Source organism: Mus pahari, chromosome 12 (genome assembly GCF_900095145.1).
Source record: "Mus pahari chromosome 12, PAHARI_EIJ_v1.1, whole genome shotgun sequence".
In the NCBI taxonomy this organism is placed as follows: Eukaryota; Metazoa; Chordata; class Mammalia; order Rodentia; family Muridae; genus Mus; species Mus pahari.
Window position 1 is genome coordinate 13,644,521 of NC_034601.1, and position 18,681 is coordinate 13,663,201.

The following is an 18,681-nucleotide window of genomic DNA, read 5'->3' on the forward strand; positions in this document are numbered from 1 at the left end:
AAAAAAAAAAAAAAAAAAATTACTGAGGATTTCAAACAGTTTTTGCTATGTGGCTTATATCTATCAGTATTTTGTGTTATTAAAGAAGAAAAATCTTCACAAGAACTCAAGCACATGCCTCACATTAAACAGATTTTTCAATAAATACCTGTTATGTGTGGCTATGACAAGTCTCCGCAAAAAACACATTTGTTGGAGGCTTAGTCCTCAGTTGATGGGCTCTGAGAAATGATTAAATCATAAGGTTTCTAGCCCCATCACTGGGCTTAATCTAATTCACTGATGAGCTCCCAGTGGAGTGGGATATTGGGTAGGGCTAGTTAGAACAAATAATTCGCTGGGAAGGATGTCTCTTCTTCACCCCCTTCTTTCCCTCTGCTTCCTGGTGATCACAAGGTGAGCTCCTCCTTTACCACATGCTAGTACCTGCATGGTATTCTGCCTTGCTTCTAAGTCACAGTAGCAGAGCCACCAGATCTCAGGCTGGCGCCTCGGAAAACCTGAGTCTTTCTTCCATTCTGGGTTATTTCTTCACTGGACCAAGGCAGTATCTATAGGAGAGCACTGACAGGGCTTACAATTTCATGACCACCATGGTGGGAAGGGAGAATGGCAACAGGCATGGCACAAGAGCAGAAGCTGAGAGTTTACATACTGATCTACAACCATGAATGAAGGAGGCAAGTAGGGCGCAAGATGTTTGGAGGGTATAAATAGAACATGAGGGGCAGTGATGGAGACAGAGCTGGACTTGTTTATAGAGCTAGCTATATAATGCTTGTGAGTCCCCTTGTCTTCCTTCATTGACCTTTGCTTCACCAAGAGAGGCACAACTTCTGGCACTCCTCCTGGTCTCCCCTGCTGATTTGTGCTAAGGCCTGGCTGTCTCTGCTAGGTCGTGTCATCACTGTTGGTATCCTGACACTACCAAACTGGACTGCTGATGTATCTGTGAAGTGTTTTGTGGTGGATCAAGCTGCCGCTGCCTGCTAACCTGTGAACTGTACTGCCGATTTCCAGACAACACAGACAGGAGTTGCTCCAAAGAACCTTTCTAAACAGGTCCTCTTCCCCATTATCCATTCTTTCCCACTACCTCTGGTAGGTGGTGGGCTACAAGGAAAGTTAGAGTATATAAGAGCCATGATTAAAAATAGGTTTTGAAAAATATTAAAGTTACCACAACGTGGATCAAAGACTTCTACCGTAAGTGCTAAAACTATAAAATACCTAGAAAATAGGGGACTGGTCCTGATGTCAGCCTTGGGAACCACGTCCTGGATATAAGACCAATAGCAACAGTCAGCAAAAGAATAAACAGATAATGGTGACTTCACAGAGTTTTGTAGTCAGGACACAATCAAAGACCAGAAAAATAACCCACTGAATGGATATTAAATTCAGTATCACATAAGGCACTAGTATTCAGAGTATATAAAGAATTCCTATAACAATGTAAAAACCCAACTGCCCAACTCAAAACTAAAAAAATCATGTAGCTATTTCTCCAAAGAAATTGAAACAATTGCCTTTAATCCCAGCACTTGGGATGCAGAGATAGGTGGATCTTTGTGAGTTCAAAGCCAGCCTGGTCTACACTAGGACAGCCAAGGCTACACAGAGAAAATCCTGTCTTGAAAAACCAAAACAAAGATATATGATTCACCAATAAACACATGAAAAAATGGTCAGCAACATTAGTCATCAGAGGTACACAGCCAAAACTATAGTGAGACAGGCCTATCACTGAGAGCAACTATTTCTTAAAGTGAAATGTCCTGACAGGGCTAGAGAATGAGCCTTAGACTACTACTACAGTTCTGAGAGATGATTCAGCATCCGTGGAACATAGAATTAACATATCAACTAGCAATTTCACTCATAGACATATACTCAAGAGAACTGAAAGCAGAGACTCTAACAGGTAGTTGTGTACCAAAGTCTACATCAGCACTTACTATGGAAGCAACTCATAGTCATCAGCTGAAGGATGGAGAGAAAGTGTGGTATATTCATTTGGCAGAATATTACTTGGTTTTAATAACTTATATGTGTTATAATGGGTTATTTGGAGAGGTACTGCTAATACATTGTTCTGTGGGTGAGAATTGAGAGTGTGTAGTTTGTGTCCATAGGAATTTCTAAGTCTTGGCGATAAGATTCCTTTTCTAGAATCACCTTCTCTGTCAGCAAGATTTAGCCTCATTTTAAATTATGTAAATTGAGCTGCCTCAAATGTCTGTAGGATATCTAGAATACTTTCTAAATCGTTTGAAATTAATTTCTCTCAATTTGCCCACAAAAGGCAAAAGATGGAGCATTAGCACGAGTACACACCACATCACAGCGGACATCAATTCCCAGGAAAGAAATGCTGAAAGGCCACTTCTCTCCATGTCCGTCTGAGAGCCCTGAGACAATGAGGACTCGTGGAGAAGTGGTCACGCACAGCTTGCGCCTCAAGAGTGCTCTCTGCAGGTCTGACGTTTGCTCATCATCCTGCTCTAGACTGAGCTAGCAGCTGTGTCCTAGCAGGCTTCTCAAAGGCTCTCAATCTATACCACAAGCTTCTAGAAAAAAAGGGAATTTTTCCAGGGCCACACTCCAAACCCGCAGCAGCGCAGAAAGGACCTGAAAGGATTATCTGGAGGGACTTCTTTTCCATTTGGCCACACTATTCTAGTTTTTCCTGTGGATATCATCAAGAGGAGACACAAACCACTGTTAACAATAGATAACTAACATACAAAATAGATCCCATCCTAAGTGAAGAGTGAAGAAGATCCTGAACGAGCCTCGGATAGGCCGACATCTAAGCCAGCAACACTGCCTAGGGCAATCCTACAGTCAGCATGGCAGTAGGGAAAGGCACAGTAGCACAGAGAGACTGAGCCGAGCAGTTTCATAAACTATAGTCTGACTTCAAGAAGGACTGCAGCTGCCAGCGAAGGGAAAAATCAGGGTGCTTGTCCAATACACGCCAGGGGGGACAGAGCCAGGAAGGGAGTACAACCATGACCAGACCTTGTGATGTTTACAAAACTTCTCACAACCTTTGTGCTTTCATGAGAGCCCAGGGACATTTACACCCTTGCCCCAAGAAAGCCACCATCTTCTTGGGCCTGGTTTGGCACTCTCTGCAACTCTGCAATCCTGTAGCTCCTTTCTGGTCACTGTCACGTGCACTACCTGGCCCTACAGCTTCCTGGGATGGTATGTGAGGAGATCAGTATAGAAAGAGGCACCAGAAACCCATCTTAAGACTAGCTTCAGCTCCAGACCACATGGTGATGACCATATCTTGTTAGGCGATACTCCTTGTTCTGATATGCACAGAGGTGACCATTCCTCGCAGTCCAGAGGGCTGACAAGAACTCACTCAAGTACTGCTCATTACTCAAGTCCCAAGGGTTCTGTAGGTAAAAATGACCTTGGAAGAGGAGAATGCTCTGAAAAGGTCCCCTAAGCAAAGGGGAACTAGAGCTCAGGGCTTTGCAGAGTATGGCCCACTGCTGGGTCTCTCCAGTAAAACCCTGGCTAGGGTGGCCAGTACCCAATTAAGCCTGAAGCTGAATAAATTCAGAGGCCATCTGGCCAGATGTCTTAGTGACTTTTCTATTGCTATGAAGAGACACCATGACCAAGGCAGCTTACAGAAGAGCTTAATGGAGGTTCAGTTTGAGTTGCTTCTGACCACGAAGGTAGGGAGCACTGCCATCAGGCAGGCAGGAATGGTGCTGGAGCACTAGCTGAGAGTGTGCATGTTGAGACAACACAGGAGGCAGTGACACAGTTTCTGAAACCTCAATGCTAACCCCAGTGACACACCTTTCCAACAAGGCCACACCTCCCCATCCTTCCTAAACAGTTCTACCACCTGAAACCAAGCATTAAATTATAGGAGCCAATAAGGGTGGTTATTCTAACCACCACAGCTACATAGCTGAGTTTAAGGCTACATGAGACACTCTCAAAAAAACTTAACTTTAGCAGGGGCAGGCTGGCTCAGTGGGTAAAGGCACATGCACAGACATACACACAAACATGTAAATGTAATAAAAACAAGAAAACTAAACTTTGCTCTACCGTATCTAGTAAACACCCTTCTACAGTACTTTTTAAGTACTATCCTTATTTAGAGAAAAAGAAATGAGGTCCCTACATACCTCTGAGGACCAACTTTCCAAATGGAATGGCAGACAAATTACCTGACTCACAAAAGCAAATTCAAGATATGGAAAGATTTCAAAGTCCTACAGGAAAGTTTTTGTTGTTGAGACGGAGGTTTTGGCTTTGTGGCCTAGGCTAACTGCCAACAGAATTCTCCCTCCTTCCTGGTAGTGGAGGGTGGAAGTCACGACCTCATATATATAGTAGACAAGTACTCTACAACTGAGCTACACTCCAACCCCACCTGAGGGCAATTCTAAGTTAAACAAGACAACTCCTGAAGCAAAGTTAGACTAGAGTTCTGAGGCATACAAAAAGTTGATCTCAGGCCAAGCAGCAATGGACAGCTGTACTCCACCCCCTCTTAAATCCAAACAGTATCACGCTCTGATCCCTGCTCAGAGTTCTATGCAGCCAAAAGCATCATTTCATAGGTAGAAGAGGTTTCACTAGGCCTAGTCTCCAGACTGAGTTCCATGCCTCCTAGGCTATACAGGAAGACCCTGTCTCAAACATCATTGGGAATCTGCGGTCAAGCACAAGACCAACACACCACAAACTATCTGAAAAAGAATGTTATCATTTACGGTTATCTATGCTGTGCACCCAAAGTGCTTAACAGAGGGTGGGATGCTCAGACATGATGCGGAGGCAGAGCGACAAAGACAGAAGCAACCAGGCCCAATACAGATGTAGGACAGGTAAGGAGGTAATGTGCTCAGCTCCTGACAGGCTGAGTGTGGGAATTCCTGAAGGGCAGTGCTGGGCATGGCAGCAAAAGGGAGCAGTAAGGACAGATAGGACTGTGATGATGGTTAGCAGGAAAATGTAGGGCTGAGACTCAAGGTGGAAAGGTACGAGACGAGACAGAGCCAAAGGTCCCCACTAGAGCAGCACATATCAAAGTGTTAATGTTAGGCTACCTAGACTCCAAATACTTGCTCTACTTTACAAGGTGAAGCTCTGAAGCTATGTAACCTTGGCCAAGTAATTTATTCTAAGACCCTGCTGTCTATAAAACAGGGTTAAATCCCACCTCACACTGAAACTGTGAATACAAATATGTAACAGCATTTAGCGACAATCTTATGACTGTGTGTGTGTGTGTGTATGTATGTATGTATGTGTGTATATGTGTGTGTGTATGTTCTAATCATTTTTTTTTTTTTTTTAAAGATTTATTTATTATATGTAAGTACACTGTAGCTGTCTTCAGACACTCCAGAAGAGGGCGTCAGATCTCATTACGGGTGGTTATGAGCCACCATATGGTTGCTGGGATTTGAACTCAGGACCTTCAGAAGAGCAGTCAGGTGCTCTTACCCACTGAGCCATCTCACCAGCCCCTAATCATCTTTATAGTTACTTTCTGGTTTTTTTTTTTTTTTGTTGTTGTTGCTTTGCTTTAAATCATGTTTTACCTTTAGTTACAGGACCTATTTCCTTTTAAAATACCTTTTCTTAAGCATGGTTTGCAAGTAAAAAAATATAAATAAGTAAATAAATAACAAGACAAAACTCTTGCTACACAAGCGTGACATCTAAACCTGATCCCTGGAACTGAAGAAGCTGCAAACAGTAGTCTGCATCTGCAATCCCAGGAGAGATGGGAACAGAGAGAAGAGAACTGGATCACCTAAGAAACTCTGGAAGAAACAAGGAGACTCTCCCTCAAAAACAAGGTAGAAGAGGTTTCACTAGACCCGGGGCAGCCTAGTCTCCAGACTGAGTTCCATGCCTCCTAGGCTATACAGGAAGACCCTGTCTCAAACACCAAAAAGGTAGGAGGAGAAACAGAACTGCTTCCCAAAAACTGATCTCCACACAAACATTGTTTAAATGCCCCCCAATAGTGTGTGTAAGTGTGCACTTGCATGTGCACACATGCATATGTACTTGTGCAAAGGTCAAAAAATCAATGTTAGGTGTTTTGCTCAACTGTTCTCACTTTTTTTTTTTTTTTTTAAAAGACAGGGACCCTCCCTGACCTGAAGCTCACCAATTCAGCAAGCTGAGCAGGCAAGTGAGCTCTAAGACCTCTCTTCACTTTTCACAGCTGACCCACGCTGTTCTTCCCAATCTTTCATGTGCTTGTTAGGGATTAAACTCAGGTCCACAAACTTGCTTAGCCAGCATTTTACCAATTGAGCCATTTCCCCAGGCGTAAAAATACTTGTTTTCAGTGACGGTCTCAGTCACTGCATAGCCTGAGCTGGTCTGGCACTCATAAGCTTCCCTGATCCTTCTGAGTGTTGTTGAGTAAAACACCCTTTTCTGACCCTTTACTTTCACAGAAATGTCTTCAGAAATAATATAACCACACGGTTCCAAACATACATCTACATAAAAGGTGACAGCAAGGTTAAAATTATGAGCAAGTCTCCCAAGCTTGTGGAAATGCATGCAATGTAGGTGTTCCTTTGAACACAAAGACACTGTGGTAAGATCACAGGCTGAAGCCACTGATGAACTACCCTGAGCAGGCCACCCAGGCCAAAAGAACTGTAAAAGCATTAATGCACATCCTTTGGAAACTATGGACACCGAAGGGTCTCGACCCAATAACAAGGAACCTATCTTTAGGTAGGAGGACTCTGCACTCCTCAACTACCCAGTGCTGTCACCTGGTTTTGGAATTGTGATGCAGGAGGCAATGCATGTCATCAACACACTGGTCCTGATGTCCTTAGTTTCTGCTTCTGATTAAAATCTAAGTGATACCCTTTACTGATCTCGAGGGATATCTGTGTACAGACACACATAAGCAAAAGTAAACATTAAAAACAAACAATAACATACAAACAGAAAAAGAAAAAGGGTTGGGTGTGGCAGCTCATGCTTACTTGGGAGGTTGAGGCAAGAGAATCACCATGGGTTCAAGTCCTGCATATGGTATGCACCATATGGCATGCACTGAATTCTAGGGCATCTGAGCTGCAAAGGAAGAGCGTGTTTCACAAAAAACAAAAAAAACAACAGTTGGTAAAAAGCTTACCATGCAAGGACTTGAGGTCAATCCCCAGAAACCACTTTTAAAAAACCAGTTGTGAAAAACAACAACAACAACAAAAAAAAACAGTTGTGGGGTGTGGGGCTGGAGAGATGGCTCAGCAGTTAAGAGCACTGACTGCTCTTCCAGGGGTCCTGAATTCAATTCCCAAGAACCACAGGGTGACTCACAACCATCTGTAATGGTACCCAATGCCATCTTCTGTTGTGTCTGAAGACAGCTACAATGTACTCATATAAACAAAATAATACAATAAATTGTAAAACAAAACAAGCAAGCAGAAACAGTTGTGGCTAACTGGGCATTGTGAGGCACGCCTTTAATCCTAGCATTTGGGAGACAGAGACAGGCAGATCTCTGTGAGTGATTGAGTTTTAGGATAGCCAGGGCCACACAGAGAAACCCTGTCTTGAAACAACAACAAACGCTAAAAAAACAAATCCAGTTGTGGTAATGTGAGCTTGTAACCCCAGTACAGGGGAGGGAGGCAGAAGTGGATACCTGGCTGGCCAGCCTAAGGGGGTGAGTGCCAGGCCAGTGAAAAACTCACAAAACCAGTTTGGGGTTGTGGAAATGGCTCAGTCAAGAAACAGCTTTTGGTGCACATATGAAGGATTTGGTCTCTGAATTTATTTAAAACTGGTGTGGCAGCATGTGCCTAATCCTAGCACAGGGAAAGTGAAGATAGGACTCTCCCAGGCTTGCTGACCAGACATTCTAACCAAGTCCATGTGCTATGAATACAGTGAGACCTTGCTTCAAAAACCACAATGGAGAGTGAATTGAAGGAGAGTCAATGTTAATCTCTAGTTTTCACACCCGCACACATGTGCACATGCATCCATATCCACATATATAACATATATATCCACATATATTAAATATAAACATACACCATCAGATGGTGGTGCCTAAGCAGGGACCGCTGAGCCCGATCCTTGGCTTTCATACTCATCTGTTCACACCCAAACACACCCTCCCACGTGTGGCTATGATCTCCTAAAGTTCCTTCAGGAACCCACCCGAGTACACTCTCAAGCCAGCTGACTCACCTAGCCCCACACTCAGCCTTGCCCTGCCCAACAGGAAGCAGCCCCCAGCTGAAGGAGACAGACAAGCTGAGTGAAATGATGGCTGACATCAGCAAATAGAAGTCAGAAAGCAGCAGAGAAGGAGCAAGGAGTGTGGGGATAGGAGAAGCAGCTCAGGGTAACTGAAGTAACAGCTTCACTGGGTAGAAAAGGACAGAAATGAAGAGAGAGTGCAGCTTCACATCAAGCCAGCCCCCAACCAAGGCTACGCATGAGCTGCCTAGCTCATATAGTCAACTCTGTTCCCAAGTCCAGATGCCAAGCCACATCCCCTTTCTCTGGGACACCCAACCTGTACCCTAGACTAGATGGCTGGTAAGCTTTAGGAAGGATCCACATAGCAAGAAGTCCTCGCTCTTTGTCTCTCAGTATAGCTAATACCCAAGGAGCAAGATTCAGCAAACATGAGGCCCAACCAGATGGCTCTGCCTCCTCCCTCCTCTAACTCCCATCCCTACAGAATGACTACAAGGACCTCATCTTCTTTGCCACCTCCATTAGGGCAGCTGCAATGCAGATGGCTAAAAGAACTATTGTCCTTTTATGTTAAAATAAAACACAAATAGCCATTTTAATGTGTGTATACATACACACATACATATTTCATTTTATATGTATTTGTGTTCTCCCTGTATGGATGTCTGAGGGTGTCAGAAGCCCTGAAACTGGAATTACAGACAGGTGTGAGCTGCCATGTGGTTGGGAACTGAACCTGGGTCCTCTGCTAGGCCATCTCTCCAGCCCCTCAAAAACTGGTTTCTAAGTGCCCACTCTGCCTTTCCAAGCACAAGGGACACAAAACCACACAGTGTGTCAACGAGTAAAACCTGTCACTGTGAATAATTCTAGCACTGTGAGAAGTGGAGTGGCTGCATGTTTGCTCTTATTTGCAGATATTAGTTCCAAATCTTTACAAGTGGGTGTATAGCCTGGAGTTACCACAGAAAGTAAAAGGGGGCATGGCCCTAAAGAGGGAACAGTAAGACCAGGTACCCTAAAGGGAGAATGGGAAAAAGGAGTGTGTGTGTGTGGGGGGGCCTTTATCTAGGGGGTACTTAGAGTGGTAATGCTCCTCCTAAGAGCCATAGACTAACAGACTAACAAAAACCCAGTACCAGGCAAGGGAAACCTCCCTTCAAATTATCGGTTGGGGGGGTCTAAGTTGACAATGCAGGGTATTGCTGTTACCGTTGGTTGTCTCCCAGAACTTGAAAGTTAAGCACCTATTGGTGAAGACACCATACATTTTGCATGTGTAAGGTAGAGAACTGAGCTGGAGCTGACCTTGAATCTTCCTCCCTTAGGACGAGCTAACATCTGAAGGTGTTACAGAAGCTGCCAAGGAGAAAAGCAATCGACAATTTTACCCAGCTGTGACACTGTAAACACAGGAGTGACCTGCATGGCAAGGTAGCCCCAAGGATGCAGTAGTGGCACTTGTGTCTTGGAAGTGACCAACAGCAGTTTGACTGGACTGAAGGAGTTCATGTCACAATGCAGAGAATAACTGAGTGAGGGGTGTCTATCCTCAATGCATGCACAACTCCTACAATTAAAGCTTAGGGAACACGCACAAGAGGTCAAAGACCCTAAAAGGGGGTGGAAGTGGGACAGAAAAACTGTAAGAGGCAGAGGACCAGGATATTCACTGCAAGATAGTATATTCTACGACAGGGAGCTGTACCCAATACCCATGAAATCTTAACAATATATTTGCTCAAACAAGATCTGCATAAAGACTGCCAACTGACATCCAATGTGGATGAGGATGAGGTACAGGCAAAGAATGGTTGCTAAGAGAAGAAACGTCATTCTTCTTTTCCAAGGGATGAGCCCCCTGATAAGCTATTCAATTGCAAACAGTCAGCACACAGACATATATAGACAGCAACACTAAATGACTTTGCAGGATGTATTTATGTATTCATATGTATATGCAATATATGTAATAATAATCAAGAAAAAGAGGTCAGGAATTTCAAGTGGGGACACAGGAGTTAGAGGGAGAGAGTGGGGTAAAAATGATATACAGTATTCACACATGAAATGCTCAGAAATAACTAAAATAATATGAAAACATCAAGAACACAAGGTGAAAAAGAAAGTGTGATAGCCTAGAAAATCCTGCAGTGGTTGCTGTGTATGTGGCAGATTGAAAACTACCCTCTAAGAGGCTCTGGGGCCTCTTAGAGGGAGGCCCCCCCGCTGACCTGCAGGCACACACCGTCTGGCTCCCAGACTCAAGGGTTCAAGTTTACCTGTGGATAACACCAACAGATGACCTGTGTAAGCACTTGCTTTACATCAGATACCTTTTGGAGTATTTCCTCACCCATTTTAATCCTTAAGTCTCCATGAATCCATATTATGATGCTTATATTCAAAGTGAAGACGCTGAGGCACAAACGAAACCTAGAGAGGTGGGAGGGAGGTGGGAAGGAGAAAGAGGAGGCAGAGATGAAGGAAGGAGGGAGAAGGACAGGGACAGTGAGAGAGGAGAGGGAAAAGGAGAGGGGGAGGGGAGAGGAGCAAATGAGAGGAAGAGGAGACCCTAAAGCACTATGACAACCTTGACCCCAGGCAATGTAGATTCAGGGTACATGCTTTGAATTCACAACCTCCAGCCATTGACCAGAAGGAGAAAAAGACCTTTGCATAACTTGTCATAGTTTTGTCAACTTGACCCTAGGGTGTGTCTGTAGAACATTTTCTTGATTACCAATTGATGCATTAGAGACCAACCCACTGTGGGCAGTGCCATGCCTAAGGCAAGTGGGTCTAGAGCTGTAAGAAAGCTGGGGAAAAGCAGGTCCACTTCTGCCTCCAGGTTCTTGCCCTGAGCCTCCTCATGATGGACTGTAATCTGTGAGGTGAAATAAACCCTTCTCCCCCAGGGTGCTGTGGCTGTGTTATGTAGCACAGCAACAGAAAGCAAACTGTAACTTCCAATCCTCTTCTGACAGACAACTTGCTCCTCTACCACCTAAGCACAGAGCCATCTATGTCTACTAGCCACACCACCATAGCCACAGGTCCCCAAGCTATTACCTCCAGCCTGGGCTTGTCCTACCAAGGACTGCCATGGCAAAATATGACCTGCCTCCACTAAACTTTCTAAGATAGTTGGTAAATCAAGCTGTCTTACCAACCAAAACCAAAGCTGTCACAGAATAACCACATTCAGGCATCCCACAGCACAGTTGCCTGACCTCAAACCGAGCTTCACAGGTCTGTGCTCTGCAGGCTGGGAGGGAAACCAAAGTTCATGACATCCTCAGCACACATAAGCACAGGCAGTAAACAAAAGAGAGCTGCACACCTAATCAGTCGTTTGCTTAGTCATGGGTTCTTTATTGGATCCTAAATATTTCAGAATCAAAAACCCACCAAAGGAACTCTCCAATAGTCAGAGGCTTAGCCCACAAGGGGAAAATCAACACTGGACTGCTGTCATCTCTAAGACGATCTGCCATCACTGCCAAGAAGACAAATGCACAGCTAGATGAGCTCTATAGTATGAGAACCCACATACAGACAGCATCTGCCATCAATGCCAGGCACCACCTGGTATACAGACTCTCTCTCCTTACTGCTAAGAGGAGGGTATCTATGAACAAGACCAGGGAGAGGCACATGATGTCCTTAAGGTCGCTCCCAGCTGGGAGCAGCACAACTGAAATACGAAATGCTAATACCTCTCAAGGTGGCCTGAGCCTCTTTCAGGGCCAGCAATAGGCAGGGAAAAGGACCAGGATTCTTGGACTGTGGCCTTGCTGGGAAGGCAGGTGTTCTTAACTATGAATACTACTGCTGAAATGATGGCATAACTTTCTCTCCCAGTGAGAGTTTAAATAGTGTTAGAATGAGCAAAAAAATTAATAATGCTGTACTCCCTATATAGGTGTATAACGATCAAAGCAGTCAGGTTCCCAGAATTAAATCTCATCTAGGTCACAACTTTATTAAAGTTCTCTATTTTAGTTTCTGTCTATAAAATTGGGCTAATAGTCTTCCAGGGACCACTTGAAAGCTAACACGTACATTAGTACTTAGAACAGTATCTGACATGTAATATCTTCAAACAGCCAAGATTACGGATTCATTTCTAAAGGAGATTTGGGGGCTGGAGGAAAGCTCAGTGCTAGCGTGCTTGCCTAGCACGCACAAGGCCCTGGGTTGCTTTACCTGGCACCACAAAAACAAAAGAATAGAAAAAAAGAGTGTAGACAAGTCAAGCCCAACTCCACACACTGCCTCTCCTCATCATCACTGAAAGGTTTACCCAGCATCAAAGAAACCCATAATGCCCTGGCTCTCCCTCACAACACTGGGCAGGAGCAGGAGAACCCTCTGCCTCCCTCCTAAGAGATGGGTTCTAACTAGTATCCTCCTTACACCCATGTATGGTTCAGACCCAGGACCTTGAAAGGAAGCAAGCAAATCTAGAATAGGACGTCCGTTTTGCAAAAGTCAGCTACAAAGACTATGCCCACCACTCCCAGGACAGACATGATGAATGTGTAAAGAGACATAATAGCACACAAGAAAAAACAAAATCTGACCCAGCAATCCCTGTCTTTGCTGCCCATGTCAAGGGACATTAGGGTGCTTAGGGTTCTGCAGGACAACAGAACTGGGGGCTGATGCCAAGCTCTAGCCTAGAAAGCCATGGGTTCAAGATCCCGTTACTCTCTCCACTGGAGCCTCTTCTGCTGTATGTCCCATTTAGATCGTATAAGGGCTCCCCTGCTGCGCATGTGCACATGGATGACCTCTGCCATCGGCCCGGGGATGCCCAATACACAGGGATATACTGAAGAATTCATACATGCTCTCTTCTTCAATACGGAGAACTTCTAAAGAAAGGGTTGTGTGCTCTGCATTCGATAGAATACCTCTATCGTTGGGCAGGCAGCAAGAACTCACATGTCCTTTCTGAACTGCTCTCAGCCAGCTGGCAGGACATACAAACAGACTGGCAAGGGACATTGGATTCCTATAAGGCAGACATGTGTGGACCTCACCTGCAAAACTGGAGCCAACAATCAGAATGGGTTCACTGTATGCAGAGGTACACAAACATGTTTACCAGTATGTAAATGGTAAGAACCCACAAACCCTTTAACCCAACAAAAGAATCGTATCCACAAGGGTTCCTAGCGGGCTGTTTTACAACCAGTCAGCTTACTATGCAGAGCAGCTGGCTGTTCCCTTCCTGGAGCCCAGGGAAACACTCTGTCCAGTTTAGTGTTGGCTTAGGCTTGGTCACTGAGGCTCTGGCAGACATTTCCACATGGGACAAAAGCACAAAGCCAAGCATTGAAATATGTTGCAGGATGGGAGCTGAGATAGGACACTGCTGAGGGTGCACCCACCTGTTCTGACACCCAGTCATGATGTCACCCACAGAAGACTTGCCTTGGGCATTCCTTCATGGGAACCTTCCTCTGCTAGAAGCATTAAGAGCTCTACTTAGCACCGCCCTAGTACAGAGAAGTCTCTGAAAGTTCAGACAAGACATCCCTGCTGGGATCCCTAATGGGACAGTGAGGCTGTACTGGTATTTCTGTGCCTGATGGATAAATCGACCCTGCTTTGTTGGGGAAGTAGGGTGCAGTGAGGGGTTTTGGGGGGGCACAGTTCAGAAGTATCTGAAATAAGTAGAAAAGGGACCTGAGGTTCCCCATCACACAAGACTCCAGGGGAGTACCAAAAGTAGTTAATCACACCACACAAAGCACTAAGGCACCGCTGGGAGAACTCTCCCCTGCACCCGGTGCTCGATTTACTCCCAGTACCTCCTTTGGGCAGGGCTGGACTTCTGTGATACAGCGTTTCACTGAGTGGCAATGAGCAACCAGCCATCGCTGTCCAGGGCTGAAACGCTGGCACTAGGCCACAGTTGGGCGGACACTTGGGGCACCAGGTGCCTCCACAAGCTGCTTCCTAGACTTCCACTCAGCCAGGCAGAAGGGTGCGCCCGAGACGCAGCTCCTGGCCAGTGGGTCCCAGAGCACGCGGCGCTCGGTGGACGTGGGTCTAAAGGCGACATCCTCGAGGCGCCGAACCCTGGTACACTCCCGGCAGGGGACGCCCGGAGGCCCGCGGCCAGGCCTCGGCCGTGCCGGGCCGAGGCGCAGTGGCGCCCAGCAGCCGCGGGGACACGGACGTCCGCAGCCCCACCCCCGACCGCGCCCCCACCCTCGGCACCGCGCACCTGGCCGCAGCGGCTCGGTGACAGTGAGAACCAGCAGGAAGAGCAGCAGGAAGGCACCGCTGTCTGCCTTGGGCACCATTTATCCTCCGTTCATCGTCCCCGGGGCAGCCGCGTGACCCCGCGGGGAGGCCGGACCTGGCCGAGAGGAGAGGGTGAAGGCCGGACTCCGACCTGGGACAGAGGGGCGGCAGGCGAGGGATCCAGCTGGGCCGCGGCGAGAGGACGCCACCGACTGGCGCGCACTCTAGGCCGCAGGAGCGGGAGGAGATTCCGGCTCGCGCAAGATGGCGGCCGTCCTGCTCCGGCCCGCGCCACCCCGCCTCCGGCCCGCACTAACCAATGAACGCCGAGCTGGGCGGGAGGGGTGGGGTGGCGGAGGGAGGCGGGACCCGAGCTCCAGGCGCGGGGCGGGGCGTGAGCACGAGAGGCCTAGGGAATGAGCGGGTGGGCGGGGCCAGGGGCGGGGCTAACAGGAAATGAGGCGTGCCATTGGCTGAAGCGAGAGGTGGGACTCGGGGGAGGGGAACACAGCCTTGGCAGCGAGGTACCAAAAGGGGTCCCTAGTGCTGGTAGGGCCACAGGGACTGACAGTGCTGGCGCCAGGGTCTGGGGTGGGTAGAAGTGGGGATCCGGGATTAGTGAATTGAGGCGGTATAGCTGGACCTGAATGATCTTTACTCCTGGAGACCCAGGTCTGTCCCAGTGCCAACATATTCCCTAAAGTGGTCTTCTAAACGCCGAAAGGCCATGAAGAAAGTGGAGAGCTCTAGTGAAAATAAAGGACCAGCAGGCTCTGTGGATAGGGGAATGACACACAGAATATCAACAGAGGAGGAAATGGCTTAATGGATGTCAGAATCTAACAGAGAAGCCCAGAGTCTCTGGACCAGATCTGGGGAAGGAGCTGCCTATACAATGGAGAAAAAAAGCCCAGGCAGAGACAGGGTTAACGCCCTGGAACAAGGTTCCACATGCTAAACTCACACCTGCCTTCACGAACAGCATGAATGTGGAAGGAGAGACAGCAAATGAAGAGCCAGTCTGTTCAGGAGAAGGAGGTGAAAAGTGGGGAAGGCCAGTCACTTCCAGCATCTCTGACTCACTCTTATTGCCCCTCCACCAAAGTCCCGGGATTCCAACCTATGATAGATGCGTGGACCCATGTGAGTGAAAGATGCTAACTTGCTATAGGTAGATTAAAGTCAAGGTGAAGTCGTCAAATATTCCAACTTTCCCAAGTCTTGGCCCAAGATGTTGGACATAGACCGGGAGGTGGTGGTGCACGCCTTTAATCCCAGCACTCGGGAGGCAGAGGCAGGCAGATTTCTGAGTTCGAGGCCAGCCTGGTTTACAGAGTGAGTTCCAGGACAGCCAGAGCTACACAGAGAAACCCTGTCTCGAAACCCCTCCCCCCCCAAAAAAAAAGATGTTGGACATAGGACTTGTCACAACTGAGGGGGAGCCCCTTGCTGGCAGAGGCAAAGGGGACCTGTCCAGTGCTGCCCTTGGCATTCAGTTTTATGGCACATTCCCTGCACTCAGTACAAGATCCAGGCCTAGCCTTCTGCCCCCATACCCACCCCCACTGCAAATCTGCCCAGGGAGCTCAGCCAGGCCTATGAGCTGGGCAAGCCCTCTGGAGGGAACTCAGCCAAGTGCAGACTTCCTGCCAACTGTCCACCTGCAGAGCCACCGCTAAGAGTCCCAGAAGGTTTGGAAGAGAAAAGAGCAGGACAGGAAGTGAGAAGTCCGGCTGAGTGGTACAGTGAAAGCACAGAATTAACCCCTAACCCACGGCTGCCACCGCCACCACCACCGCCGCCGCCACCACCACCACCACCACCGGGCCAGGAGATAAAGAACCTGAAGTAGGCCCAGGTCTGTCTCAGGGCCCAAAACACATTCAAAAGTGGTCTTTTAAAAGGTGAAGCCCCTTAGCTCAGGCTGGAGCCAAGCACAAAGGAGTTTATTCACCTTCAGTCTGCTCCAGTACACTGACAAACCTTCCAGGTTCTAAGTCCAAGCGCCCAAGGCAATAGCATTTTCCCCTGGGTATTACTACTTTGTGACTTCACCTACTGAAGTCACCTTCTCAGTGACTTTGAGGGTGGCCTGTGTAGACAGAATCAAGAGCTGAAGGGGTGGGGTCTCATGAGTGGCTGGCTTCCTTAGCACTGGCCTGTAGAGCCACTGCAGACCGGCATTTTTTCCTCTAACAAAGGTTACTGTCAGGGTGGTCCCTCTCTGTTCCCTACCCTACCATGTGAGTCAGGAGTCTGCTACTACCTTAGGGAACTGCATCATCTACAGGGTTCCCTACATTTTGCTCCAACCTTTATAAAGCACCCCTTTATCAAGACTTCCTCCTACTATCCTTGCACGAGTGTATCTTCTATTTCTGCCTGGGACCGTTGACTGATAGGACCACCCACACTAAGTCTCCTGGATTGACCTGATTGACAATGAGTCATGCCACTGTAGAGCAGTTCAGTTTCTAGGATTAGAAACAGGAGCAGGCCTCTGTGTCTCATAAGCCTCTCTTACCTCAGGCTGGAGCCAAGCATGAAGCCATTCTGTTCACTGCTTCATGCACAGTCTTCAGTCTGCTCCCTTACACTGGCAGACCTTCCCAGTTCCAAGTTCAATCGGCCCAGGAAATAGCCGCATTTCCCCCCAGGGTATTACTCCTTTGTGACTTCACCCACTGAAGTCACCCGGGAGACAGTGCTGAATGTTCCATGCTAGAGTCTTGGGCCTCTTAGGAGGCAGGGACAGCAGGCCTGGCCAGCTCAGAGGACTCTCTGTCCACAGTGTAAATGAGAACACTGCTGGCCCATGTCTGGCAGGGATGTAGAGGGCAGCCTCGGAGGCACTGGGCACTCCCGGCACCATGGATGACGCTGCCGTCCTCAAGCGACGAGGCTACATCATGGGGATAAACTTGGGAGAGGGCTCATATGCCAAAGTCAAATCCGCTTACTCTGAGCGCTTAAAGTTCAACGTGGCGGTCAAGATCATCGATCGCAAGAAAGCCCCCACGGACTTCCTGGAGAAATTCCTTCCCCGGGAGATTGAGATTCTGGCCATGCTAAACCACCGCTCTATTGTCAAGACCTATGAGATCTTTGAGACATCAGATGGTAAGGTCTACATTGTCATGGAGCTTGGGGTCCAGGGTGACCTCCTTGAATTCATCAAAACCAGAGGAGCCCTGCAAGAGGATGATGCTCGAAAGAAGTTCCACCAGCTCTCCTCGGCCATCAAGTACTGCCACGACCTGGATGTCGTCCACCGAGACCTCAAATGTGAGAACCTTCTGCTTGACAAGGACTTCAACATCAAACTGTCTGACTTCGGCTTCTCCAAGCGCTGCTTGCGGGATGATAGTGGTCGACTGATATTAAGCAAGACCTTCTGTGGGTCAGCAGCTTATGCGGCCCCCGAGGTGCTGCAGGGTATCCCCTACCAGCCCAAGGTGTATGACATCTGGAGCCTGGGTGTGATCCTCTACATCATGGTCTGTGGCTCCATGCCCTACGATGACTCCAACATCAAAAAGATGCTGCGCATCCAGAAGGAGCACCGTGTCAACTTTCCACGCTCTAAACACCTGACCGGTGAGTGCAAGGACCTCATCTACCGAATGTTACAGCCAGATGTTAACCGGCGGCTGCACATTGATGAGATCCTCAGCCACTGCTGGGTGCAGCCCAAGGCACGAGGTCTGTCCTCTGGAGCCATCAACAAGGAGGGGGAGAGCTCCCGGGCCACTGAGCCCTCATGGACCCCTGAACCTGGTGCCGATAAGAAGTCTGCCACCAAGTTGGAGCCTAGGGAAGAGGCACGATCTGAGGCCCAGTCTGAGACAAAACCCCAGGACGATACTTTGCAGGTGGTCAGGCAGTCAGAGAACGTGGGCCTCAGCAGCGAACTGAACAGGGACACAGAGGAAGGGCACCCCCAACAGCCTTCAGAGACACATACTTAGTGAGCCTCTTGCAGCCCAGGGGGCCAGCAGGGAATGAGGCAGAGCTCATGGCTTGAAGCCTGAGCCTAGAAGTCAAGGGACGAGAGAGAGAAGGAAGACACTCCCGGATGAGCTATTTTCGTCACTTTCTTCTCCCCTACCCTTTGAACTTGGTAACTCACACGGCTAAAGAAGCAATAAATCACTATATTGGTGCACACCCTAA

At 47.7% G+C, this 18,681-nt stretch overlaps 2 protein-coding genes across 3 annotated transcripts in view; one reads left to right on the forward strand and one right to left on the reverse strand.

Annotated features, from left to right (window-relative positions):
• Dgcr2 (DiGeorge syndrome critical region gene 2) overlaps positions 1-14,831 on the reverse strand; it is a 55,751-nt gene extending 40,920 nt beyond the window's left edge. The window contains exon 1 of one of the 2 annotated variants that reach the window (XM_021209092.1): positions 14,489-14,831. In XM_021209092.1, the coding sequence (XP_021064751.1) occupies positions 14,489-14,567 (79 nt within the window). In that variant the 5' untranslated portion in view covers positions 14,568-14,831. The remainder of the gene's footprint in view (positions 1-14,488) is intronic. The other variant, XM_021209093.2, reaches the window with a different exon arrangement.
• A 2,403-nt stretch (positions 14,832-17,234) lies between these two features.
• On the forward strand, positions 17,235-18,681 carry Tssk1b (testis specific serine kinase 1B). The gene has a single exon (XM_021209963.1). The coding sequence runs from the start codon at positions 17,379-17,381 to the stop codon at positions 18,474-18,476; it is 1,098 nt and encodes a 365-aa protein (XP_021065622.1). The 5' UTR covers positions 17,235-17,378; the 3' UTR covers positions 18,477-18,681.

Bases quoted from the DNA above. Each gene is read 5' to 3' on its own strand.
- Tssk1b (XM_021209963.1), top strand. From the start codon at position 17,379: ATGGATGACGCTGCCGTCCTCAAGCGACGAGGCTACATCATGGGGATA.